A 26176-nucleotide genomic window follows, 5' to 3' on the forward strand; every position below is an offset into this window, starting at 1 on the left:
CCTTGGGTAGGCATCATATTTTGATATTTTTTTAAAAAAAGATTTGACATAATTAAATGATTCAATATATACAGTTGGCACTTCCTCGTTGAAAATAGAAGATATTACATCATACTTATACACACACTGTGGAGAGACGGAATGGATGTGTCACAGATTCCATTTGGCAGATTCCAAGTGTTTGTGATCACACCTACAATGTCACCATATGTTAGCTATTCTTGGGACTCTAAGTTTTAATAGCGCAATATGATAATATTTACTTATGGATAAACAATGTGTAAGCTGCAGTTTTTTGCTATTTGTTTTTATTGAAGCTGCAGTTTTCTGACTCTTTGAAAGCTTCATTATGGCATTGGCGCCATCTACTGGTTGACAAAGGCATCTTTAGTTTGAGTGATGGTGCCTTCAGGTGCTGTCAGTATTAGATTTAACAATGGAGTTTTAAACACATTGTAGATTTATAAAGGCAAGCAAGTCAGTAATTAACCTTAACTTATTAATAGAGAGCACAGAGCACAGGTCAATACTTTATGAGAAAACACATTTGTGTCCAGTGATTGGTAGTATTGACTACATTTGTTTATTAGCAACATTACGTGCAATAACCGCAATAACTTAGTGGCAGTCCAATTAATTTCCGATGTTTAGTAAATATTTGTTCTTATTTCTTTCATAGAACTTGTGATCAATATTGCTATGATATCTTATGTGTTTCTCAAGTTTTTCAAGTGGGCGTGAAGGCCGCATGGTTACCTTGCCGACAGTAAATATAGTGAAAAGGAGTTGAGACTGAGGAGTTAAACTTTTTTCTGCGATTCTGCTGTTATAAAATTGTTATTTGTATGACGAGTAACATGTCGGACGGTAGGTTGGTTTTATTATTGAAACCGAAGCTTAAAACTGTTCATATACGTAAGTGCTAACCTGTAGGACCTTTAGCATTTAGCTATGTGACGTATTGACAGGATAAACAAATGGAAATGTTTGTTTGTTACTTTAAAGGGGAGCAATTCTCGTTTGATATATGTTGTATTAAAATGTTTAACACGTTCTTTTGTTTTTTTTTGCGTCGAAGATTTCCCCCTGCATTTTTTTAATAATCAACAATGTGTCACAGATAATTATTTCTTATTTATTCCACACACTGCAGCCAAATTCGACACCGTGCAGGCTCAGAGTGAGACAGCTAATCAAAACGTAATGACCTCTCCACCACAGCCGAGTAAGTGTTTGTCACAAAGCCACGCTGCACATATGGAAGCCATGACACTACAATAATCTGTTCATTACAATATTGTATTAAAGACGAAGACTGAAAATGCAGCCATGCAGTCAGAAGCCAAACAGAAATAGGAGAGAAAAGTATTGAACAAATAGTTTATTCCCTTTGTGCAGATTTGAGAAGGAAGAAAACATGGCAAAGCCCATTCAAAGTGCCAGACGATAACATCATTTTCATCCAGAGTATGAAGGAAAAAGAGGAACGTAAAGAGGTTGGTGTGTGAGAGAGAGGACAGCCAGAGTGTTGGCCACTTTGTATTTTGTCACGGTTGTTATGTGTCAATCTTGCTGCTATTCTTCTTTCTCTAGGAGATGCGTAAACACCTCGCTCTTCCACTTCATGAGAAAATGACCCACACTGCGAGAATGGTGGACAAAATGAGAAGAGAGATGGCACAGCAACCGGGGGTGGAGGACGAGGAGGAAGAAGAAAAAGAGAAGGTGAAGAATCTTCAACAAAACAGGAGTAAGAGAGGTTCCCCTACACACCTGTCAGGCAGATCTGATCTTAAGATGGCCATTATTAAACAAGGTGAGGCCCAGAGCGTGTCACACTCTCACTTCATGTACATTTGTATGTGTCAAGATATTGTTGATAGCATCACGTGTGTATCTTCCAGACAAGACAACTAACACTATTGTTTATCATCTTTCCCCTCCCCAGAAAATATTAAGAGAGAGAGCAAAATGGACTTTATCTCCATGGAACGGCAGAAGCATCTGCTGGAGGTAAACGACTTAAGGAGCTCTTCATAAGCACTGATAGTAAATAGGAGTGCCGACCTATAGCAAGATGTCAAAGACTCCATGTGATTCTACTCAAATATACGTAACCTTTGCTGTCCATATAAGTTAAAATGGGGAATGCCAGGCTTGGGAAGTGGGCAGGTTATAGATTTATAAAGGGAAAACGTTATTGTTTTCCAATGCCCACTCATGCTTGGCTTTGCCCTCCTGGCTTCATCTGAGATCGTCTGGTGTCTCTCCATGTTCCATTTGCTCTCACTTTCCCCCTCCTCAGTTCTCTCTAAGCATGAAGAAGTCAGAGATTATACAGATGGATGAGGTCATTGCAGAAGATGAGAGGAGGCTGAAAGAAGCTGAAAGGATGATTGAGAGAGACAACCGCATCTTTGCCGAGTTCCTTAAGGAGAATGAGAGGAAAATTGTGGAGGCCAGAACAATGTAAGTACATATATCTGTACATATAGGATATATAAAGGTCTATTGATCTAATTAATATTGCATCATCATTGTTGTCAGCTCTGAACAGGCGGCCAAATCCAAACAGGAGAAGAACGCTGAGATCAAGAGGCTGGCTGCTGAAATAGGGACCAAAAAAAGGTGAGGCAGATTGTAACGTGTGTAACGTGTGTAGATTATGATCAAACCCTAAAAATGAGGCTGAATCATTCAAGTATAAAGTAGTAAAGTAAATGCTGCAGGAGTTTATGTGTATCTTTCTTCTCTGTAGTGAAATTGCCACGGATGTGGAAATCCTGCGGGATTATAAGCGCTACAAGAACCTTCTGTTCATGCTGTCGCCTCCAGAGTGGCAGGAGGCCCAGGAAGCCAAAGCTCTGAAAGTTAAAGCTCCGTGTGACACAGAGGCTCTGCAGGAGTCAGCAGGTAAGTGAGTCACCGTGTGACAACGTAGAAATCTAGACTGTTCTAATAATAAACTGGCCTGATAAGAATGGAATGCCTGTAAAAAAAATAATTAGAATAGAAGAGTTAATTGCTTTGTTTAAAAGTGTTTTTAAATGTCTACCTATTGATAGTCAATCAGGTGATAAAGATGCCTGATTTGTACACTGAGATTGAAATCAAAAAAGGCTTCTAACTTAACAGTGTTAAGGTATGATTTAAGAGACTCAGGTTTCAGATAAACACTCAAATGTAAGGGTTTCTTTTACGTACTGTATGTCTCAATGCTCACAGGTTTGGAGCACAAAGCATCCGGTGTAGCTCGAGAGCTGCCTCCTATCAGAGAGCCCAGGCTGTCCTCAGCACTCAGCGACACACTGTAAGGAATCACCAACAACTCAGTGAAGAACACACTGATACTGACCGTTCTGTGTATTGGTTAAAGGTCTAAACAATAACCAGCCTATATTTACATTCTATTCTATTCTGTGGCTTTTCAGGTTTGATGACTCAGACCTGGATAGTGACAGCTCAGAATATGAGGTCAGCTTTCTAGAAATTCAAATCTAAAATCCACTGCATCAAGCTCTCTCTTTTGACGATTTGTCTTTTGACTGTGTGTCGTCGCCCCCTGCAGGATGAGCCTGAGCTGTACTTCTCAGATCCTCAGCAGCTACTGGACCTGCTGAGGGAGCTGACTGAGCAGAACCTGTCTCTGATTCAGAACTCTGACAGGTTGAAAGAGAGAGTAAAGGAGCAACAGCAGACCATTGAGACGACCAGAAAGGAATCGTAAGCATCGTGGCTCAAGTCTCTGTCGACAATTAGAGTTGGGGAATTTCAGGAAACAGTGAACAAAACAAACAAGCAGATGTGTCGTAAGCTAATCATGCATGATAAATCCTCAAACATATGATTTCTAGGTAACCATAGTAAATGTTTGGCCTTATGTAGTAAAATCACAGACTGTTTGGTCTTTGAAGAGGTATTCTCTCCGTGACTGCACTGCGGTTACACTCTGTGGGTTCCTATCATTTATTCCTTCACGCACTAAGCCCTTCCACACCTGTCTATTGCCCAAGTGAACAGGAAGAAGAGCAGCTTAAGGCGCAGATGAACGATGTGAGGCAGAGAATCGACAAAGAGCAGACGAGGGCAGCCAAGCTTGAACAGAAGGTTTTGCTCTATGATTGCATGAAATCAAACAATGAGGACCAGGTGAGGAAACACATCAGAGCTGTTTGAGTGTTTTTACTCTGATATTTTCGTTCGTTTCAGCCGATAGGACCTGACTAGAAATTGAAGTGGGTAATTAGAGGGAAGATGCAATTTTACTTGGAGGATTTATAATTTCACATTAATCATCACTTTCAGTTGAGAAGTATAAAATGGTTTCCAAAGTAGCAAAATTGGAAATGATGTGCAGGGAGAATACCATAATAACAACATAACTGCTTTCTGTTTCAGGTTGTTTGTTGTAAAGTCTGTCTCTGCTCCTTCTCATGTCTCTCTGTCCTCTGTCTCGCGTCCAACCTTGTTGACAGGAAATTCTGATGGATGCTGTGGGTCTGAAGGTTGCAGACGTGTTCCACTGCTGTGTGGACGACAGGATAACCAACCTCAGAACCTTCGAGATGCTGGCCAAGATCGAGAACTGTGTGTCTCTGCTACAGGAGAGCCTTGAGATTGTCCCTGCAGAAACTTTGGACATAATAAGAAAGATCAAGGACAAAGAAAGAAGGACACGGTATGGATCAGTAGCCATCTGTGCTTCTTGGCCCAGTTTCATTTAACAATCATCAACGCTGGCTTAAACTGGTGTTAAACCCTAAACTGCAGCTTAGATAGCAGCAGAGGAGTCTTTCTTTATCTTGACTGATACATTTATATTGCTTAAACAACAACTCTCCAAACATTTCTCTTGCCAAAGGGCATTCTGGGTAACAGGAAATCAGTAGCTGAAGTAGATATACACTGCATCCCAAAGCTATTAAACCCTGACCCTAAAGATGCAAGTAAAAGGTGCAACAACAGGATCTGAGAAATGTGAAATATTCCTCCATGATTATTATCACAACTGTTAATTTAAGATGGACAAGCTTCCATATATGAACCACAATCTGAATGGGAATTCCACTGATCTGGCCACCAGCATTCAACATCTAAGCGTATTTCACATTTTCATGCAGTTAAACCTTAATGTTTATCATCAGCTGCAGCTATTTATCAGTGAACTTTTCCATTAAGGATGTTTAAAACAGATCAATACCCCCAAGAGTTAATTTATTGTTTAATGGCTCTTTCATCGGTCAGGCCTTCGCTGAACACTCATCAGTCACAGATGATGAGTCAGACAAAGTAAAATCAATAAAACAGGAGTGATTTTACACCTGAGTTGCGATCACACGTTTGTTTGAACATGTGATGTTATGATAGTGTCAGTGCAGCCGTAGCCTCTGTAGCAGATCAGATGTGGCAGACCTATCAGATTTCTACTGAATGTGTGTGTTAGTCTGATGCCAGACATCTGCACAGGATGGCCTCTTATTTCCCCCTTTACTCCTCCAGAAAGCCCCAGAGCACATATGTATATGTATAATAGCTTGGTGGCTTCCTTCATGATTTCTGGGTCACATGAGGAGTGTGGAGCAAATAATAGCTGTAGGGTGCAGGCTAAGAGAAAGGGAGCATATAAGTGACCTCACATTCATCACTGCACAACTCATTTGAAATGTTCTATTAAATATTTTTTTACACTTGACGTTTTATTAAAAAAACTCTGAACATTGGCCCCATAATGTCTATTACATAAAATCCTATCCTCTTCCTCCTCCCTGTGTTTCCGTTGCAGAGAGCGTGAGGAGCAGCTGAGTCAGCAGAAAGCCAAACGGGAAGAAAAGATGAAGAAGTACGTCGAGAGATCAATGGCTGACATTCAGAAAAAAGTAAGCCCCTTGCTTGAAATTTTATTGAATTCCATTTGATATCATTGGATCATACTGTACTATTAAATTTTATACCACACATTGAAATGCAACATCAATAAATCATTATTCTTATTCATTTGGACTCATTAATACATGAATTTTTGAAAACAATGATTTTTTTTTCAGAGTGGAAGAAAGCTCATGCCCAGATGTCTCCCTGTGAAACAGAAGGTCAAAGTCAAGGAAGTGGTGGATACCTCTGCTGAGGACGAGCTCCATGACTACCTCTTCTCTGAGTCACCCTAACCATGATCACTATTAAAACGCATCATGTTTTTGTACATGATATCAGGAAATTATGATTATTCAGTTCTGATAGCTTCTGTCATGAAAGATTTTCTCTAAGTGATGACACCTACATTTACAGTCTTATAACTAACATTGACAACTTTTCTAACAAATAAATGAACTTAACTTGATTGTAGATTCACTTTATTTTCTTCTTAAAATCATCTGGTTGCTATCAACAAAATAGTACCAAACTAAGTATAACTGCAATGTGATCAAGTGAATCACTCATATTACTAATACAGAGTAGGTGACTGAGTTAGTGAAAATATAGATGTTATTTATAATAATTAATGACAGTGTGCACAAACGTGTCTTAAATGACTCAGGTATAATTAAGGTATCCCAATTGGGGTACCATGACAGGCTGAAATAATCTTTACTTCTTTATAACTACATTATGCAGTGCATGTGTAGTGTGTGTGTGTGTGTGTGTGTGTGTGATATGTAGGGGGTGCAAGAGTAATATCAATTGCATGTGATTGCTGTGAATTGCATGGAAAATGACCAGTACAAAGTATCTTAATCTTAAACTTAATCTTAATTACAATTTGTCCTTGTGCTTTGAGCTTGATAACCAAAAGAACACACGCAGATATCCCGATGGCTTCTGCTGTATGAAAGTTACATCAAAGAAACAATTGCAGAATGGAGCGTCCACGTTTTCTTTTATTTGTTTGGGAAATTTCAGATTTCCGCTCTCTGCCCCGATTTCATAGAAATCAACCAATCAGAAAACGGGATACAGGGTCGCACCTCATGAATATTCAGTACTTCCTCTCGGATGCTACAACGCAGCGCGCCCAGCAAAGAACTAAACGTCATTTCCTGAACTATCTCGCTTGCCATTGGATGAAAATTACGGCCCCGCCCACTTCGCAATAGTTTCCCGCGAAGAAGAGCCCCTCACGCCGTCCGGTTGAGGTGTTCGGTGATGCTTCGAGCTTTTGAACTATTTGGAATATTCCAGATCTTCAAATCTTCAGAAAATGGCGAAACAAAGTTCCCTTTTCAATTTCTTTACGAAATCTCCGCCGCCGGTTTCCAAGCCGAAGCCGAAGCCGAGTCCCTCTCCGACCGAGGCGGACCTGCCGTCCTCCGTGGAGAAGTCGAACTCTTCACCTAAAGAACAAGCAGCGCAGCAGCAGCCTGCAAAGAACGGAGAGAAGAAACCGAAAAGTACTTCCAAGACTGCAAAAAAAGGATTTAGTAAATTGTTCGGTGACAAGGCTTCGGAAACCAAAGAAAGGTAATTTAGGAGCCGTGTAATTACTGGAGACGATATGGTTTCTGCAGATAGTCTGCAAACCCCTCCTCCTCCTCCCTAAAACCACCTTAATTCATGTAAATAACGTCAAATCCTTGATTAAATGCTGTTCTCTAATCGGTAAACTTGTATTCATTACTAAATGATATCACCCCTTATTTTGAATTGAACACAAATCGTCAAACTTCCACCAAATGCCTCAGAAAAGAGAGGAAACGAGAATCTGCTTGCTTCCAGTGTTGTTCCAAAATGCACCAAAAAAAATTCTGCAGGTTTGTTAATCGAGTCTGCTGTATTATTGCCTCCATCTTTGTTTCACTGCTCTCATAGAAGAAGATACTTTAATTGCAAACACGTCATCTGAAATGTGTCTTGAGGGCTGTTGTAATGTTTACTTTTCTTGAACACTTAGAATAGGTTGATTACAAATTATTCTTGTAACTTCGCAACCTTATTATAGGCTTATAGATTCAGTGCTTTAGGATGAGTAGCCTGATTTCATTTTCAAATTCAGACATAACAATACAAAGATGATCGTCTTGTTCCCTGTGTGATCCTAAATAACATAATATTTGTTTCTTCCTCCCACTAGCACCCCATGTGCTTTCAGTGCCGGTGCCCTTGTTTGGGCGAAGCTGGAAGGGCACCCCTGGTGGCCGTGCATGGTAGTACCCCAACCTCTGAGTGGGCAGCAGATGAGGGGCAAGGGTAGGAAGCAGCGCATACACGTCCATTTCTTTGACGAGCCTCCTACCCGGGGCTGGGTCAGCACCAAATATGTCAGAGCTTACCAAGGTGAGGGGAAACAAAAAGACGTCAATGGCTGTGGCTTCGTGTTCTTCCTCACAGATTAATGGTTTTGTGTCATTTGCGCGTTGTTTCAGGCTCGGACAGCAGCGATGCCAAGATCGGAGGAGTGTTCTTCAGTGGCAAACCTGTCATCCCTCGGGCAATGGAGCTTGCTGACGGTGTCATGTTTGACAGCACGGAGAAGAGATTGAAGACGCCTCTCTGCATGGATCCATCTGATGATGAAGAAGAGGAGGATGAAGAAATGGAGGTGACCCTATTGACTGTTTCATTATTGAATCGTTCTTAAGTGCGAGTTTGTTTAACTAAGTTGGTTTTATTCATCTGTACTTATTTGTGTTTTTTTAGCTTGACAAGTCAACATTCACTGATGAAGAGGTCAGTGATGAGGAAGAACAGGGAAAAGAGAAAGCAAAGTCACCCAAGGTTGCCCGTCGCTCATCCCGGGCTTCAACGGAAGAAGGAAGTAAGGCAAAGCGCCGCCGGATCATCATCGCCTCAGACAGCGGCGGATCAGACGAGGAGTTCAAACCAGACCGCGCCGCGTCCAGCAGTGACGACGAAGAGGAAGAGGTGCCCGAGAGCGCCGAAGAGGAGGAATCGGAGAGCACCCAAGAATCGGAAGTGGACAGTCCGGTTAAGCCCGTGAAACGCAAACGTTCCTCAGAGAAGCCCGTTAACGCCAAAGCCAAGCCGGCCTCGGCCCCCTTGGCGCCCTCCAGCGCCCCTAAGAGAGCTCCGGCTCCGGCCGCCGTCACCGTGGACACCAAGTCTCGTCTGTCTGCCTTCTCAGCCCCCGACAGCTTTGAGAGCCAGACGGGCGGCTCGGGCCCCAGCGCCAGCGCCACCGTCTGGGACCACGAGAAGCTGGAGTGGCTGCAGGACGGCCGGAGGAAAGACAAAGGGAGACGCCGACAGATGGACGAGGAGTACGACCCGTCCACCCTGCTGGTGCCGGAAGACTTCCTGAACAAGGTCACTCCCGGCATGCGGCGCTGGTGGCAGCTCAAGTCGGACATGTTCGACACAGTGATTTTCTACAAGGTGGGGAAGTTCTACGAGCTCTACCACATGGACGCCGTGATCGGGGTGAACGAGCTCGGCCTGACCTTCATGAAGGGCGCCTGGGCGCACTCGGGCTTCCCCGAGATCGGCTTTGGCCGTTTCTCCGACGGGCTGGTCCAGAAAGGCTACAAGGTGGGCCGCGTGGAGCAGACGGAGACCCCCGAGATGATGGAGGCGCGCTGCAAGACGATGTTCAAGCCCACTAAGTTCGACCGCGTGGTGAAGAGAGAGGTGTGCCGGATCATCACCCGGGGGACGCAGACCTACAGCGTGTTGGACGGCGCCCCATCAGAGAGCCAGAGCAAGTTCCTGCTGTGTTTGAAGGAAAAGGCGGAAGACGAAGGCGCCAGCCGCTGCCGCACCTACGGCGTCTGCTTCGTCGACACGTCCGTGGGCCATTTCCACCTGGGCCAGTTCCAGGACGACCGCCACTGCTCGCGCCTGCGCACCCTGGTGGCTCACTTCTCCCCCGCCGAGGTTCTCTTCGAAAGGGGGAACCCGTCTGTGGAAACGCGCAAATTACTCAAAGCCTCTCTGTCTTCAGCTCTGCAGGAAGGACTGAACGCAGGCTCTCAGTTTTGGGACGCTCAGAAGACTCTCAAGACGCTTTCAGAGGAAGATTACTTCAGCGAGAGCGCCAGCAAGGATGAGGACGCAGGGAAGAGCTTCCTTCCCTCACTGTTGAAAACGATGACCTCTGAGAGTGACAGCCTGTGCCTGACCCCTAAGGAGGGCTATGAGCTGGCACTGTCCGCTCTGGGTGGCCTCATCTTCTACCTGAAGAAGTGCCTGGTAGACCAAGAGCTGCTGTCCATGGCCAACTTCGAAGAGTACGTCCCCGTCGACGTAGAGATGGAGAAAGCCGCCGGCCCCGCCAGCTTCTTCGCCCGGACCCGTCAGCGAATGGTCCTGGACGGAGTGACGCTGGCCAACCTGGAGATCTTCCAGAACGCGTCGGGCGGGACGGAGGGGACGCTGCTGGAGCGCCTGGACACGTGCTGCACCCCGTTCGGCAAGCGGCTCCTCAAGCAGTGGCTCTGCGCGCCTCTCTGCAACCCCACATCCGTCGCAGACAGGCTGGACGCGGTGGAGGACCTGATGGGAGCCGCGGCCCAGGCCAGCGAGGTGACCGAGCTGCTGAAGAAGCTCCCAGATCTGGAGCGCCTCCTGAGTAAGATCCACAGCATCGGCACTCCCCTGAAGGGCCAGGACCATCCAGACAGCCGAGCGGTTCTCTACGAGGAGGTCACCTACAGCAAGCGCAAGATCGCCGACTTCCTCTCGGCACTGGAGGGCTTCAAAACCATGCAGGAGATCGTCTCCGCCCTTGCCCCCGTCGAATTCAACTCCGCGTTCCTCCGCCAAGTGGTGAGCGTGAACAGCAAAAAGGACGGCCTCTTCCCCGACATCACCGCCGAGCTGAAGCGCTGGGAGACGGCCTTCGACCACCAGAAAGCCCGAACCACCGGGGTCATAACACCCAAGGCCGGCTTCGACCCCGAGTTCGACCAGGCCCTGGGCGGGATCAAGGCCTGCGAGCGGGAGCTGCAGGACTACCTGGAGCGGCAGAAGAAGAGGCTGGGCTGCAAGAGCATGACCTACTGGGGCACCGGGCGCAACCGCTACCAGATGGAGGTGCCGGAGAGCGTCTCCCAGAGGAACATCCCCGAGGAGTACGACGTCAAGTCCACCAAGAAGGGCTGGAAGCGCTACGTCACCAAGGAGACGGAGCGCATGTTCGCAGAGCTGCAGGGTTTCGAAGAGAAACGGGACGCGGCCCTGAAAGACTGCATGAGGAGACTCTTCTACAACTTTGACAAGAACTACAGAGACTGGAAGACAGGAGTGGAGTGCATGGCCGTGCTCGGTAACTATCACAAATATACATGACATCATGAAGGGTTGGTTTGGTTTGGTTTGTCTGAGCAGAGCAGCACAGTGGTCTTCATCGTTCATCTGGGACTGTGATGTTGCAAAGAGGCAAATATGGGGGAGATGAACGTTCTTTAACTGGTTTCTGAAAAAGAATGTAGGTTGCGGCAAAACCATTTCCTGCAGGTGTTACTGAGGTGGTTTCATAACACACTGTGTGTGTGTGTGTGAGTGTGAGTGTGTGTGTGTGTCATTTAAGTCCCTAAAGTCTTTTTTTCTTCACTCGTATGAAAACTTTGATGCAGTGATGTTTCCTCCCAACAGAAGAAGAATAAGTTTATTACTATTATCATTACTGGTTTTCTACCACTGAGTCCTCAAAAGTTCGATTTAGTTTTGTTTACATCAGAGCTGTGCAGTGAAGTGGTTTTAAATGGCCTTGTTCTCTCTTCCAGATGTTCTGCTGTGCTTCTCGCGGTACAGCCAAGGGGGCGACGGCCCGATGGCCCGCCCGCAGGTGCTGCTGCCCGAAGACGAGCAGTCGGCGCCCTTCCTCGAGCTGACCGGCTCCCGCCACCCCTGCGTCACCAAGACATACTTCGGCGACGACTTCATTCCGAACGACGTCTGCGTCGGCACCTCCGGCAGCGACGAAGACGGCGAGGAGAACGCTCACGCCTCCTGCGTCCTCGTCACAGGACCCAACATGGGGGGGAAGTCCACTCTTATGAGACAGGTAGGTGATGTGTGTGTATATATATATATATATATATATATATATATATAAATATATATAAATATATATATATATAAATACAATACAACTTCATTTCAGGCTTCTGTTGCTTCATTTTGGTCAAACTGTTTGTGTGCAGTGTGGCCTGGTGGTCATCCTGGCTCAGCTGGGTTGTTACGTTCCTGCTGAGAGCCTGCGCTTCACTCCAGTGGACAGGGTCTTTACGCGGCTCGGAGCCTCAGATCGCATCATGGCTGGTAACACACACACACACACACTACACACTGAGGGCAAAGTGCTAAACATCCACTTAGAGGGTAATGTTTATATTGACCAATATGCTGCCTCGTCCAGGGGAGAGTACCTTCTTCGTGGAGCTGAGCGAGACCGCCAGCATCCTGCACCACGCCACCAAACACTCACTCGTGCTCCTGGACGAATTAGGTGAGTCCTTCGCAGCGGGGCGTCCGTGACGTCTCGGCTCTCTGACATTTTGCTCTTGGGCGGTGAACTCACTGTTGCAGCACTTTTGCAGGAAGGGGCACGGCCACGTACGACGGCACGGCCATCGCCAGCGCCGTGGTGAAGGAGCTGGCCGAGAAGATCTGCTGTCGCACCCTCTTCTCCACACATTACCACTCCCTGGTGGAGGACTACGCCGACAACCCCGCAGTGCGACTGGGTCACATGGTGAGCATGTTCAATCGCTTTACAATAGCAGCTGGTTGTTTGTCCGAGTTATTATTATTCACATCTTGCGTTATGTCGTCATCTTCTCCAGGCATGCATGGTAGAGAACGAATGCGAGGACCCGAGTCAAGAGACCATCACATTCCTCTACAAGTTCATCGCCGGCGCCTGCCCAAAGAGTTACGGTTTCAATGCCGCCCGGCTCGCCAGCCTGCCCGAGGAGGTCATCCAATCAGGACACAGGAAGGCCAGAGAGTTTGAGAGGAGCACCATCAGCCTCAGACTCTTCAAGTACGTGTCGTCATCTCCCAATCGTTAATTTGTTTTTAAGATCATTTCTAATAATACCAAGAGCAACCATTTTGAACTTGACATGGTACTGATAAGGCTTTCTCCTCTTCTTCGCTCTTCCAGGAAGCTCTGCCAGTTCGCTGAAGATTCCACGCTGGGCAACACACACTTTGCATCTCTCGTTCAGACGATAAACACACTGTAACCAAAGTTTTGTTCCCGATGAATTTGTCGTTTGCGGTCCATCATGTTCACTACTAGAAGAACACTACTGTAATGTTCTAATAAAGTTTATTTTTTAAAAATGACAATGTTTCATCTAGGAAATTAAACCCCTTTAATTCACGCTAGCGCCTACATAATGGTTATTGAATACTTCACAATATATTAAGTCTAGATGTTATGATACATGCATACATTTCAGTTTGTATGATAACCCACAATCACGAGTACACATGAAGGGGGAGGGGGGGAGGGGCAATGAAACCATATAGAGCTGTATATAGATACTTGTCTCAGCTTCAGTAGAGTAAAAAGCCTTTGAAATTCTCCAGCAACGTTGGTAAACAAGGGAAAAATTCACAAAATGATGCTTTCACAAGACTCGGATTCAATGAAACGTTACCTGAACAGAAAATGTAACTGACAAAAACCCAAATGGGAGCAACTACACTGGAGCTTACAACCATAAGGTAAAATCATAAATTATAAAAAAAAAATCAGATACAACTGATCAGACTTGAATTCATGTATTTTACAACCCTGACAAACCAGCATTTCTTAAATCTGGTTTTATAACTGTCTTTAAGTGCCATGGGTTACTCTCTAGATACTGTTTATAAAGTTAAACAAACTACAACCCGTCACTACGACTGTAAAACATCTCAAAAGGTTCATTTTTTTTTATATTTGCTTAAAAAATATGAATGTTTTCTGCTGGTATAAAAAGATGCCTTGTGAAAGCACAAATCAGCGTTTGTCTTTTTTTCTGTATTGCAAATGTTACTTGGGTCAACATTGCTGGAGAAAATGTTTAGTGTTTTCCCTCTCGTCTCTTCTCTTTCACAGAAAGAAGTTAGATACTGCGACATGAGTACAATTACAGCGATTCTAGAGTATAATAACAAAAAAATAACACATTTAATAAAATAAAGACATTCAAGTACAGTAAGATTTTTGCATGAAAATACAAAACTACACAAAGCATTAAAATCAAATCTCAACAGTTGTCTTTGAGAGGAGGAGAGAAAGAAAAAAAAAAAAAAAAAAAGCTGAAGTGCTAAGTCATCTTCCCCTGCACGTATTATACGAGCGCGTCGGTGTCCCAGTGATAGAAGCATTGTTGTGTCGGGGGGGGGGAGGGGGGCGGCGGCGGGGGGGAGCTTTGCCTCCGTGTGAGAAAGTTGTGCCTCTTCTGTCCGAGCGTCTGTCCGCAATGGGTCTGTACACGGCCTGCGGTATCTCTTCGTCCGCTCCTCGCAGGCGACGAGGCTGGGGTTGGGGCCTTTGTGTCCTCGTCTCCCCCAGAATTCCGTTTACTCGACATCTCGACATACCCACAAACCCTGAGTCAGCTGCTATATGCTCTCCATCCCGTCCGTCTCCTCTTTTTGTCGAATAATTGTAGGAAAGGAAAAAGCGAGGCGTGATCAGACGTTTTTTGGGAATATGTCTCCTTTCAGCATATTCCTGTCCCCCCCCCCCCTCCCCTCCCCCGTCATACTAAAAAGTCACTGTGTACGCTCTGTCAAAGTGGATCTGTAATTAAGGGTCTGGATCTTTTTTTAAATTTCCCCCTCCAATATCGAATCGAGAAAGTGTCTCTGTCCGTTACTGCTGAAGCGTAGGAGGACCGGCGGGTCCCGAGCTCAGTTGTGCTGCAGTGTGTTGGACTCTATAGGAGGAGCGGAGTCGTACAGTGTGTCTGTGTCGTGAGTCGGCTCCCCAGCTAATGTGCAAGGATTTGACAGCGTCCCGGCACCGCAGTCGCAGAAGAATCTGCAGACAGAGAGGAGCAGGGTAAACAAAGAAGAAATGACCATAGAACAGAAAAACAAAAACCTTTATGTGCACAGAGGCCATCACACACACACACACACACACACACACACACACACACACACACACACACACACACACACACACACACACACACACACACACACACACACACACACACACACACACACACACACACACACACACACACACACACACACACACACACGTATCAGTATAATAACATTTTAACTCTGAGGTTATTGCTCAATTGCCAAGCTCAAGTTGGCTTTTTATATCTGCTGTCTTGACAAAAATGAATGAGAAAAAAGAAAAGTCAACTAATTGCTCTGTACTTCACTAAAGTGAGGTGATAGAATTTAATATTCAGCTCTTAGACTTTCAGAGTGTCATCCAAGTACAATATGCCACTCAATATGCCAAGCTGTCTTTATGGGGTACAAGTGACAATGATAAGGAGTATTTTAGAGAGGAATTCATTTCAAATCCAATGTTCTGATGATTGACTGATCCTCTGATTCCAGTTGAGGCTCCAATGGAATGGAGTCCTGAGATGGATTCAGGTTCAGTTTGTATCTGGTCGACATCCATAAACATCCAAACATGGGAGTTGAAATCAGGACATCAAGACATGAGATATATTTTGTTTGTTTAGCATTATGGGATGATGATGTCATGTCTAAAGGCATAGGTCTGGGCTACTGCAGCTATATAGCAGAGCACTGGACACAAGGTGTTCATCTGCAGTGATGGACCGAGCCTATGCCAACAAAACCATTACACCTCAAACACTGGTCTGTACTGTGGTCACCAGCCACCACAGCCCCATTGTGTTTTCCATTTAGGCAGCAACCAGAGTTTAACATCGAGGTGTTGAAGATGGGACTGGGATTTATTTAGCTACTCTGCTTGTTTGTTTACTGTTCCAGCCTGTACAGACAAAGACTGCAATGGCCCGAGATGCCTAAATGAGCAAATGACTGCTTTGGTTAGGTGTGTATCTCTTAAATCAGACTGACCTATCATGCCGGATGAACTCCACGTCGTGCCCTTGGTGGCACTTCTTGATGCAGTTCACACAGATGGCGTTGCGGTCTGTTGTATTACAGGTGTGACACCTGCGGAAAGCCAGGTTATGTCAGTCAAAAATCACAACAGACCACTCGAGGACATTGTAGTCAGCTTGGTGCTGAGGGTAAACAGAAATTACCTGTAAAAATCGTGCATTGGATAGCTGGTGTAACTTGAAATCTTGTACAGGCACTGACCTCTGCTCACAGCCTTCTCAATGGCATCTTGGTTGTTGACTATTTTATTATCTGGGGGAAGAAAAGAAGCAATTGTTAACCTGAAGTCAAACTCCCAACTCTAGTATTTGTAACATTTTCTTAAAAGAAATCATGTGTAGGGAGAGTACCTTTCATTGTAACATTGACACCAGATGCCAGAAACAACCCTCCAAAGCGATTGTTGAAGATCTGATTGGCCTCTAGGGTTGCCGTGGCGTGATTGGTGATCTCAATACCTGGGAGAGAATTCCAAAAGGTCATGACCAACATCAGGAGGAAGAGTACTTCTGTCTACACGCAGTTTTCAACAGCAATTATAATAAAACGCCTCATTCATTTCAAAGTCAAACAAACAGATCGCAGCCTGTGGCCCGGGTTCCGCCCACCTGCAGCAAAGCCGTCAAATATCCTGTTCTTCCTCAGTATGGGGTGGCTGTTGGTGCTGATGAGGACTCCGGCCTGGGCGTTTCTGAAGATGTCGTTTTCCTCCAACAAACCTAGAGGACGGCCAAACACTTAAGTCAGCCCCGATAACTACTGACAGGAGCTCACATAGATATTAAACATTTGTCGCTCAAAGATGCAAAATGACAACAGGAGCTGTATTTAACTGAATGTAAAGGTGTGTATCACTGAATTGTGTGCAGAGGATGAACTTAAACCGAATCTGTGAGTGTTACCTCTTCCTCCGTTGAATATACAGATGCCACCGTCTCTGCCGTCGTGGATCTTGTTCCTCCGCAGAGTGGGGTTGCTGTCTGTCTTGATCCACACTCCGGCCATGGCGTTGTCAAATATCTCATTGTCCTCAATGAAGCCTAAGCCTGGAAATCAGGAATGCACGTTTAATGATTAGGGGAGGGGAAATGGTGAGGGCACATATTAGGGGAAAGAGGTTGCGGAAAGCGGAGAGTAGCCGCTGCTTCTTACCCGAGTTGTAAACCAAAATGCCACCGTTCTGGCCTCCCCAGATCTTGTTCCGCCTGATCTTCGGATTGCTGCCAGTTCTGTTAAGAGAGACAGACGGAACGACTGACCCGTTGCTGAACTCTCACTTAAGCCGGGCTTCGTTGCGATGTGCACTTATGTGTGATTACCGGGGGTTTTACAAGACATCCACACGCATATTAAGCTTAAGCTGTAATGTTTCAGAAGCCTTCAAACCTTATTTGAACTCCGGAGTACATGTGATTGTAGATGTCGTTGTCTTCCAGCACGCCGTGGCCATTGTCATAAAAATAGACACCGACCTGTTAATGAAACGGGGGAAACGTGTTGGCGTGCTGAACACAGGAGGAAACAGCAACAACATAAATCTGTAAACGGAACTTGCAAGTTGGTCTTCAGATTGCATCTCGACATTCCTGTGTCCTGGTACTTGCTAACTGCGATGTAATGTTACCTGCTTCCCGCTGTGTATCCTGTTCCTCCTCAGCACTGGCGTACTGCCCGTCGTCACCCACACTCCTGCCAGTGTGTTGCTGTACACCTCGTTCTCCTCGATCACACCTTGTCCTTTCTCATGCTGCATCACACACATGTGCCACACAACATTATTAGATATTCACATTACAGCGTGTGAATGGCAAACGAAGAGATGAATCCCTCTGGCTTCATTTACCACATATATGCCGCCGTGTTGACCGTCGTGGATCTTGTTGTGTCTGACGATGGGACAGCTGTTCGTTCGGATCTGGATTCCTGCCAACGCGTTTCCGTAGATGTCGTTTCCTTCGATGAGGCCTCGGCCGTCACCGAAAATGTAAACTCCGCCTTGGTTACCATTGAAAATGGCGTTGCCCCTGTGTTTGGACCAAACAACAAAGTTTAGGAGAGAGCTCCACCTCCACACAGGCCAGTTCAACATTTGAAGCATTTCGCCTGTGACACCCCGCGACTCCCACGCCACGCTCACCTTATTGTAGGATCGCTGTTAGACGTGATCCAGACGCCGGCAAAGTTATTTGCATAGATCTTGTTTTCGATGAACTGGCCTCGGCCCTTCTCGTGAACGTAGATGCCCCCCGTCTGACCGTGATGGATCTCACAGCGGACAACTGTTGGATTGGCGTACGCTTTCACCTCAAAGCCTGCTATACGGTTTCTATGGATGTTGCAGCTCTCAAAGTAACCCTGCAAGCGGGAAGGAAAAGACACATTTATCAGAATGAGCATTTAACAACTCAAACAGTCTGTTGTTATAGTATTTTAGGGTTTTCTTGCTTAAACACATTTGCTGTAGGTCCATGTTTCAAATGTTGATGTTTGAACCAGCGGAATATAGTTTTAAACAGACATGTGATTTGGAAAACAATAACCCTGCATTATTTGGTTAAAAAATAATAATCTAATTGTGAATATTGGCACATATTCTCTAGAATCCTATTGCAGTTCAGTTTGCACTCATCACACCTAATACCAGTTTGAAAATGAAGTTGAACAAAAACTAATCTCCCAAGAAAAGGAGCTTACACACACACACACACAGAGCCACACAGCTGTGGTGTCAATGTGACACACCAGGAGTCCTAGTTTCCAGTATGCAAAGTCGGTTCTTGCTGCTCGGCGAGAACACTTACGGAAATGTCTGGCTACCTGCCTTCATGTTCTATTTGCATTAGAAGAACATCTTGGAAGTGATAACAATTACCGAGGCAGGACCTGACTTGGATATGCAAACACCTGACAGCTGATGCCTGCAGCCCAACATTCATGTGCCAGAGACCACAAACTATTTAACCAAACTATTGAACATGTTGGCATTACTGCAGCCTCCTGTAAACAAACCCACAGCTGTTTACAGTCTCTGTGATTTAGCTTACCATGCCGTGATCAAATGTGAAAACGCCGACGTCTCTGCCGTGGTGGATGTGGTTCCGTCTGATGATCGGGTTGCCGTGGTTTTTGACCCAGATTCCAGCCAGGGCGTTGTTCGAGATCTCGTTGTCTTCGTATATTCCCTGATCAACGGACAATGTTACCAGAGCAGTTAGGAGGATGTGAACTACTCTCTTCAAACACAACATAACAGACTTTAGTTTAACACTACGACTCTGCTGCTTTGCTGTTCAGGAATTCATCTGTAAGTATAACGTCAGCCCAGATAGATTAACTCTGCTGTTTCTGTCCATTTAGCCTTTTTTAAGAAGGTAAGAGGCCTGCAGCAGGGGAAGAGAAATGGTGGCATATTACTGTCACAAGAAAAGGTGTGTATTACCTGTGCGTGGTCGGTGATGTAAAGACCAACGTTTTCACAATCGCTGATGTTGCAGTGCTTTATCGTGGGACAAGCACCCTGGCCGCTTACACAGACGGCTGACCCCACTGAAATAAAGGCACGGATCGAGACTGAATACACACACATCTGAGGAAACGTGTGCAACAAGACTGTGATTCACCACAAAGGCTTAATAAGGCACTTAGTCAGAATATTGATTTTTCTTTACCAGTGCATGTGCTGCGTATTATGCAGTGGTCAATGATAGGACTGCAATTGACCGTGATCTCCAAGCAGTGGTGTGCGTTGTGATGCTGGGCAGACTTGTCGTCGGGATTGAACTGCGGTAAATAGGGAGAAACACATTTACCCAACAGCCGTGACGATGCAAATGAAGACTTTGACAACGAGCGCGGTCAATGTGTGGACAGGAAACGAGAGAAGCCTCGGCTGTCTCACCCGTATGGTCATGTATCCCACGTAGGCGTCCTCTGAGCCTTCCATGAATACAAATGTAGAGTCTCTGGTATTCTCGATGATGACCTTCTCGGCTACTTTTCCAGGAGCTAATCAATGAGACGCAAGAGTCACACCGGAGACCAAGGCGACTGGAACGTACCGAACAAACTCTGCGGACGCGAGACAAACGTACCGGCTCCGATCATCGTGATGGGCGACTCGATGTAGATCCATTCGTCGGTGTAAATCCCAGAGTGGACGAATATGAGGCCGTCGAAGTGAGGTTCCTGACCGCCGCCGAGCGCGTCCTCGATGGTGTCGTAGTACTAGAAGAAACGGGGAGAGAGACGGTGTGAACAACTGCTGCGTTTAAACCCGAAACAGAAGCGCGAGGAGCGACACAAAATCCACTTACAAACATGTTCTCTCTTCCTTTGTATCTGGCGGGATTACTGTAGAAGTGTTCGGCAAAGCCCGGCTTAACGTGCGCTCCTTTATACTGTGGGGAGAAAAAAATAAATATGAATCGGGGGTTATTCGCGCGCTTAACACACAGCTGAACAAATGACTGCATCCAAGACCTCGCTTCTTTGACATTCCATTTCAAAATGAGATGGCAAATAAATCAACCAAAGACTTCCCTGGAACACTTTTGAGCAGGGAACACAGCCGCATAAAAGGTCAATAGATCACAGTGGGATAGCATTGTAACACGTAGTTTTCTTCTATACCCTGCATACTGAATGTCACAATTATGGCCTGTGGTGTTGCCCTTTAACATGACATTAGCCGTGTGTCCACGGGGGGATTTAAAGCTGCAAAGGAGCAGCGGGCAACAGAAATACCAGCGTAAAAGATTAAAAGGCAGCAAAGGATCTAATTTGTGTTACCTTTACCTAAAGACCAATGTGATTTCTGTATTTAGCACAAATTAATGCTGACCACCTGCCCGGCTACTCCACCCTTGCTGTATTTCATAATGCATTAACTTAAGCACTGCAACCGTTTGCCACCGCTGAGCCTCTCAAAGATTTTAGTAAGTCGAGCGATTGATTTTCGTTTCAAATCACATCTCTGAAACACAAAACAGAGACCGAGTGGAAGCTTAAAGATGAGATATGGTGATATCTACACCCATATCTCCATTTAGGCAGGAAGCTTTGGGGAAACTTAATTTGCAACCTTTAAATTGTCTCTTTGCATCTAAAAGGTGAAAGCAATGACAATGAGCCGTGGTGGGAAGTGCAGAGTTCCGACTCCTAATTTGCTTTATGTTTAAATGCACAAAAACAAATGTTAGGTCGTGAATATCTGTCTGACAGGCTGAATAAAAGCATTTGTTATGAGTGGTCACCAACTAAAACATTGAATTTATTAGGAATGGCGGTGCAGGAGCGGCTACGGAAGGTTCCATACCAGCTGCTGGAAACTTTCCTTCCACGGATTTGGCTGTTCGTATTCTTCTGGGTTGATCTGGAAGAACTTCCCTGCCTCTGGGTGCATCATGGGTCTTGTGTATTCAAAAACTTCCATATATAGCCTCTTCCTGAAATATAAGACAAACAAAATGCAGGGAGAGAATGTTTCAAAGTCAAAAATAGGGCCGGGAAACACTAAAACGACACACAACCTGAAAACAAAATCACATTGGAGTTGAATCGACACCTCAGTGGCAAAGTATGAACAAATACTGAACATTAAACTATATAGAGCTAACAATTGATGCAGAGTTGGTGTATTGGATGCATTAGATCGTACAGGCCTGGCTACTGTAAAAACTGTAACAAAATCTTTCCTGCTCCTCCTTTTTTAATGCCACTTCCAATTTCCTAATGGACTAATTTCCAATTCGAATGATTTCAATGAGGTCTGAGCCGGATAAGCCCTGAGTGCTTATTAACAAGTCTCACCAGAGGATGGGATCGTTGGCCAGCTCGCTGAAGCGCTTGCACACGCACGCCGCACGGCAAAGGTCCTGCTCCAACAGGTAGGAGAAGATCTTTAGCACCACCTCATCTGGAAGCTTTTCCTGCAAATACTGCTCTGCTGGAGCTGCTGAGAGGGGCAGAAAAAGTGACCGTGGAATCAGAGTACAAAAATACACGGGACGTGGGGATGCAACACTAGCAACGACATGACGTGAAGCATCAGAAGAAGTACTGTCATTTCTGTCTGAGCTGCAATATAGAAGGAGTTTGAACAAAACTGATTTGGGCTGTGTCAACACTTTCTTCCACCGCTGAATACATCTTTCCGATTAGTTTCAACTTTTACCCCCTTACTTCAACTAGTTTTAGGAGTGACAGTAAATTAAACATTTTGCTGTTTAAGCAGTGAAGCTGAAGAGCAATAATGGGCGATACATCAATTGTATCCTAATCTGTCATTTCTTTCACTGTAATTTACTTTCCACCCTCTCCCCTTTCATGCACAGTATCAATGATGTAATCCATTCCATTTGTCTGCCTCATCACGCAGTGGAATTTCCACTTCTTCATACAATCTCTAATATTTTATCCTCACTGTTTGGAAAGAAAACAGACGTGATTGCAGTTATGACCAAACCTGCTCTGCTGTTGACAATGGCTGACGAGGATTCACAACATTCACACACATCTAGACTGCATTCACACATGCATCCTGGTATCCGGTTGTTAACCAGGCAACGTCTCAATGCAAGGTGTAAACGCATTGCTATCCAATGGCGGGGCATTGTAGATCGCTGTCGCATGAAGCTCGGTGTAAATGCAATTGTATAGCGAGGGCACATCCAGGAGATAAAATCTGCCCCTGATCGTACCTGGAGCGAGGAGGTAGGACGTGCTTAAATAGTGCAACAGCCTGCCTACTAAGATCCAATCACAAGGCCGACAGCGCCCGGACATCAGGAACGCACGTTGATGCAACATGCAAAAGGACCACAGCGGGTTCACATCTTTAATGCTCGTCCTCCGATCCTTATGTGGGCCAGGTTCAGTACTTCCTAATGAATGCGTGCAGGCTGTGTGGACTACATGGACGCCTGTGTGTGTGTGACTAAGAGCCAATCCAAATGCAACACAGCCTGCACACAGCCTTTGTGATACACAGGCCCTGCATCTTCAGTGACACTGAGATCAGTCCAACAGAGTCGCATAATCAGAGTGAATTTTTAAAATTTGTACAACCTCTTACAAAACATGCAAAAGCTTATAAGAGGCATTGATAAAAGGACCTCGACCTGGAGAAGTGTACAACTTAATGCTATGAGATACAATGTGAGCACACAAATAAAGCATTTTGTGCTCTAGAGTTAATACACTGCTCACTCTAAGCGCCAGTAATTAATCCATAACATCAATCCACCCACCCACACAAATAAACCTATGATATAATGCAGCTTTATAGAATTTACACATGAAGCAATACATCTCGTAAAATTGTGTTTTACCTGGTAATTCTTGACACTTTCCTGAAACTCTGGGACGCTTGGGTCTGTGTCCAAAGTTCTCTGTGGTTGAAGTGGAAGCACCCTGTAAATTAAAAAGAAACAAATGAAGACCTTTTCAGAGTCCATGTCATCATCAAAGTCAAATATTATCTTATATTCGTTTATTCTTTAAAATCTCGTAGCTTGTTCAAAGAAAAGGAGCACTTTAGGAAAATGTCTAATTTTGTAAATGTACCTCCATATTTGTCTTAGTCGGACACACTGTTCTCTTGGGCAGAGACTTTCTTCTAAGTTGGTAAGGACTATTCTGAGCTCCTGGACCAGATTCTTCTGCGACCATATCTGCAGGAACGTCCTCATCTGCAATTGGCACAAAAGGCAAATATTAGTCACATTAGATATCATTCATATGATTAATCCAAAACATGTAAGTGAGATAAACACAAGCTGTCTGAATGCCTGCGGGACGTTTGTGATCATGAGGTATGGGTGTCATTCTTCAGTTATCATCCAATAATTATCCACGAGTAATAAGTAGTATCACTAAATAAGTCATACGTGTTGTCCTGGATGATATGACATCTGCTACAGAGCCCCGAAGCGTTGGTAGCTTGTGTATATCTTAAATCTTTTTGAGAAAGAGACAAACCACCAGATGTCTGTTGCCCACAGACGCCAATCATTTCAGCTTCCAATGATAAATTTGCGACCAATACATAGCAAAACTATTTCAACAACAGAAGGGATCAGCCACAGGCAAAGAAAAACTATCCACTGTCTGCTCTGTGTTCTGCAAAATTGATTATAGATCCTATCAAGTAGAGAGATTCAATTACCATAAAACCTTAACCATAGCATTAACCCGAGCTGGACCAGATATCTATTTATAAGACTAAATTCACCAAGGCAGGATGAGTTGATAGCTACCCCCAGATGGGAGATGCAAACCGCCTTGCTTGTTGCTCTGGTTGCAAGGATGGCTCTCCCAGGCTACTAGGGCCAGTAACCACTACAAACACAGTCTGTGCAGCAAACTGGGACAGTTTAAACAACTTAGCTGTACACAAAAAACCAATGCATAGACGAGCCAATCCTGATTTAACAAGACACGTTTAAGGCAAGAGGTATAAACAAAGATATTGTGTACATTTTGCGATGTAAAACAGGCATGGGAGTATGAAGAAATAGAACAAGCGTTTTAGAATTATTAATTATATATATATATATATATATATATATATATACCCCACACTAAAAGGGGGAAAATTCAAGTCTCAAACGACTCTGACCTAACTGATGCTGTGAGGTCCAAGATTAGTAGCTGCAAGATTAGTAACTCGTCCGACTAATTTCGTTGCTTTTGGTGTAGCAACTGTTATTGATCAGTATTCCTCAATCTGACATATAGTGCACACAATTAGCTAATTGCCGCGATAACCATTATTAAAGAGCATCGCAGTCTAATGTTGATTTATGAAACACACCTCCCCGTTGTCATATTCTGCACCAAAACATACACAAAAATGGGTAGCTATCTCATATCTGCAACACATTAGCTGCAGATAATTACTACTACTGGTGCGAATTCATTTCAACGTTTAGAAGTATATTAGAGTTAAAGCTTTCAGAACGACAGGACGCAGTTTGCTAACCGAAAATGCTAATAACAACACAGAACACTAGCTACCATTTAGCATGCTACGACAGCTGGCAAAACCCACTTTGTGTAGCTAACGTTATCCTTTCCTACGTGGGTCGCTGGTGCATTAGGCAAACCCTTTGAACTTATTGAGTCTACGTTTGGTTACTTATTGAATGTTAACTTGTAAAAGACCGTAGAATACGGTCGGATATGGGAAAATAAAGGCCGAGTCGGGGCAAAAAATCATGCAAAAACAAAGCGCGGCCTTGGTACTAGGTACAAACATAGAAGCCTCGGGTTTTCCTACATTCGCAGTGCCCGGGATACAGCTACCTTTGGGGGGTGGGGGGCACTGTTTTAATAGCTAACATTACCCGAATGTGCGCACTACATACACACTTCGCCCAACATGGAAGCTGAAACAGACACAATTGCTTTGACACATTATATCCTGAGATGGGGCACTAACAGAATGCTACAACAACGCGTTGACATGCCGTTTATAAATGCTAACGCAAAGCTAAGCTACCATTACCTCTTTCCTGGTGGTTCCTCTCCGGCTGCACCGGGCGCGGCCTCGATACTCGCCTAGGTCTTCTGCTAACGTTACTTGCTCGGAGGGAGTTCATTTGGGGATGTTGTTAAATTTGAAAGAAATGTGTCGAAGGCTTCACAGCAGAAGAGTCGACGTGAAGCACAACTATGTCTTTTTCTTCAACGTTACGCGATTTGCCATGTTCTCGGCCCCGTGGCTTCCCGGAGATTGTTTCGTTCGGTGCTATTCCCTTTTTTTTTTTTTTACCCCGCTCTTCTTTTTACGTCTAGCCCCGTTCAGCTGTAGCAGGAGGAGCCATAATAGACGAGCACAGTCCGTCGGGGCCTCGCATCACATGGGGAGGACCTTTCACCGTCACGACGTCGCAGTCCCCCAGCACCGATGCACTCACTGCTCTCTGTGCACCACCAGGCATCATTCCTCTACAGGCTGCGTTTCCACTATTAAACTCCACTGTCCCAGCAAGCAAGCAAGCAAGCAAACAAACAAACAAACAAACAAACACACACTCTGCCTCACATTTGCAGTTGTATGGTGGCCACCCCGGCTGCTCCGGGCCACATGACAGCACACGCCGAGGAAGAAACATTTGGCAGGTTTTGTGTTTTTGAACTAACATACCCAAAC

The 26176-nt window shown here is 45.0% G+C and overlaps 3 protein-coding genes across 6 annotated transcripts; 2 read left to right on the plus strand and 1 right to left on the minus strand.

Annotated features, from left to right (window-relative positions):
- Positions 1-857: 857 nt before the first annotated feature.
- cfap100 (cilia and flagella associated protein 100) lies at positions 858-6164 on the plus strand. The gene is given in 14 exon segments (XM_076165895.1): positions 858-867; positions 1399-1496; positions 1594-1816; positions 1949-2013; positions 2306-2469; positions 2548-2628; positions 2759-2927; positions 3234-3310; positions 3432-3474; positions 3569-3723; positions 4014-4149; positions 4476-4678; positions 5783-5876; positions 6045-6164. Coding segments are annotated over 14 exon segments (1638 nt in total).
- A 936-nt stretch (positions 6165-7100) lies between these two features.
- msh6 (mutS homolog 6 (E. coli)) lies at positions 7101-13195 on the plus strand. The gene is made up of 10 exons (XM_076162896.1): positions 7101-7455; positions 8066-8268; positions 8358-8533; positions 8632-11215; positions 11676-11956; positions 12096-12213; positions 12311-12400; positions 12492-12646; positions 12738-12937; positions 13061-13195. Exons 1-10 carry the CDS (start codon positions 7196-7198, stop codon positions 13140-13142), a joined length of 4149 nt encoding a protein of 1382 aa, XP_076019011.1. The 5' UTR covers positions 7101-7195; the 3' UTR covers positions 13143-13195.
- Positions 13196-13211: 16 nt separating this feature from the next.
- fbxo11a (F-box protein 11a) lies at positions 13212-25937 on the minus strand. Of its 4 annotated transcripts, none has more exons than XM_076162915.1 (22): positions 25529-25937; positions 23587-23711; positions 23352-23433; positions 21832-21973; positions 21338-21467; positions 20337-20420; positions 20115-20247; positions 19922-20028; positions 19692-19803; positions 19463-19569; positions 19068-19205; positions 18161-18378; positions 17867-18047; positions 17648-17770; positions 17410-17495; positions 17176-17252; positions 16926-17069; positions 16632-16742; positions 16374-16481; positions 16167-16275; positions 15976-16074; positions 13212-14935 (listed from the first exon to the last, which is right to left on the minus strand). In XM_076162915.1, exons 1-22 carry the CDS (start codon positions 25620-25622, stop codon positions 14806-14808), a joined length of 2640 nt encoding a protein of 879 aa, XP_076019030.1. In that variant the 5' UTR covers positions 25623-25937; the 3' UTR covers positions 13212-14805. The 4 variants fall into 4 exon arrangements, 3 of the variants coding, with proteins under 3 accessions (XP_076019030.1, XP_076019023.1, XP_076019043.1); XM_076162908.1 differs by having other exon boundaries at positions 21832-21976; XR_012964808.1 differs by having other exon boundaries at positions 14797-14935; positions 16225-16275; positions 21832-21976.
- Positions 25938-26176: the final 239 nt, after the last annotated feature.

This window comes from Genypterus blacodes, unplaced genomic scaffold, assembly GCF_046128005.1.
Source record: "Genypterus blacodes isolate CSIRO-AG114 ecotype Tasmania unplaced genomic scaffold, CSIRO-AGI_Gbla_v1 ptg000012l_1, whole genome shotgun sequence".
Taxonomy (NCBI): Eukaryota; Metazoa; Chordata; class Actinopteri; order Ophidiiformes; family Ophidiidae; genus Genypterus; species Genypterus blacodes.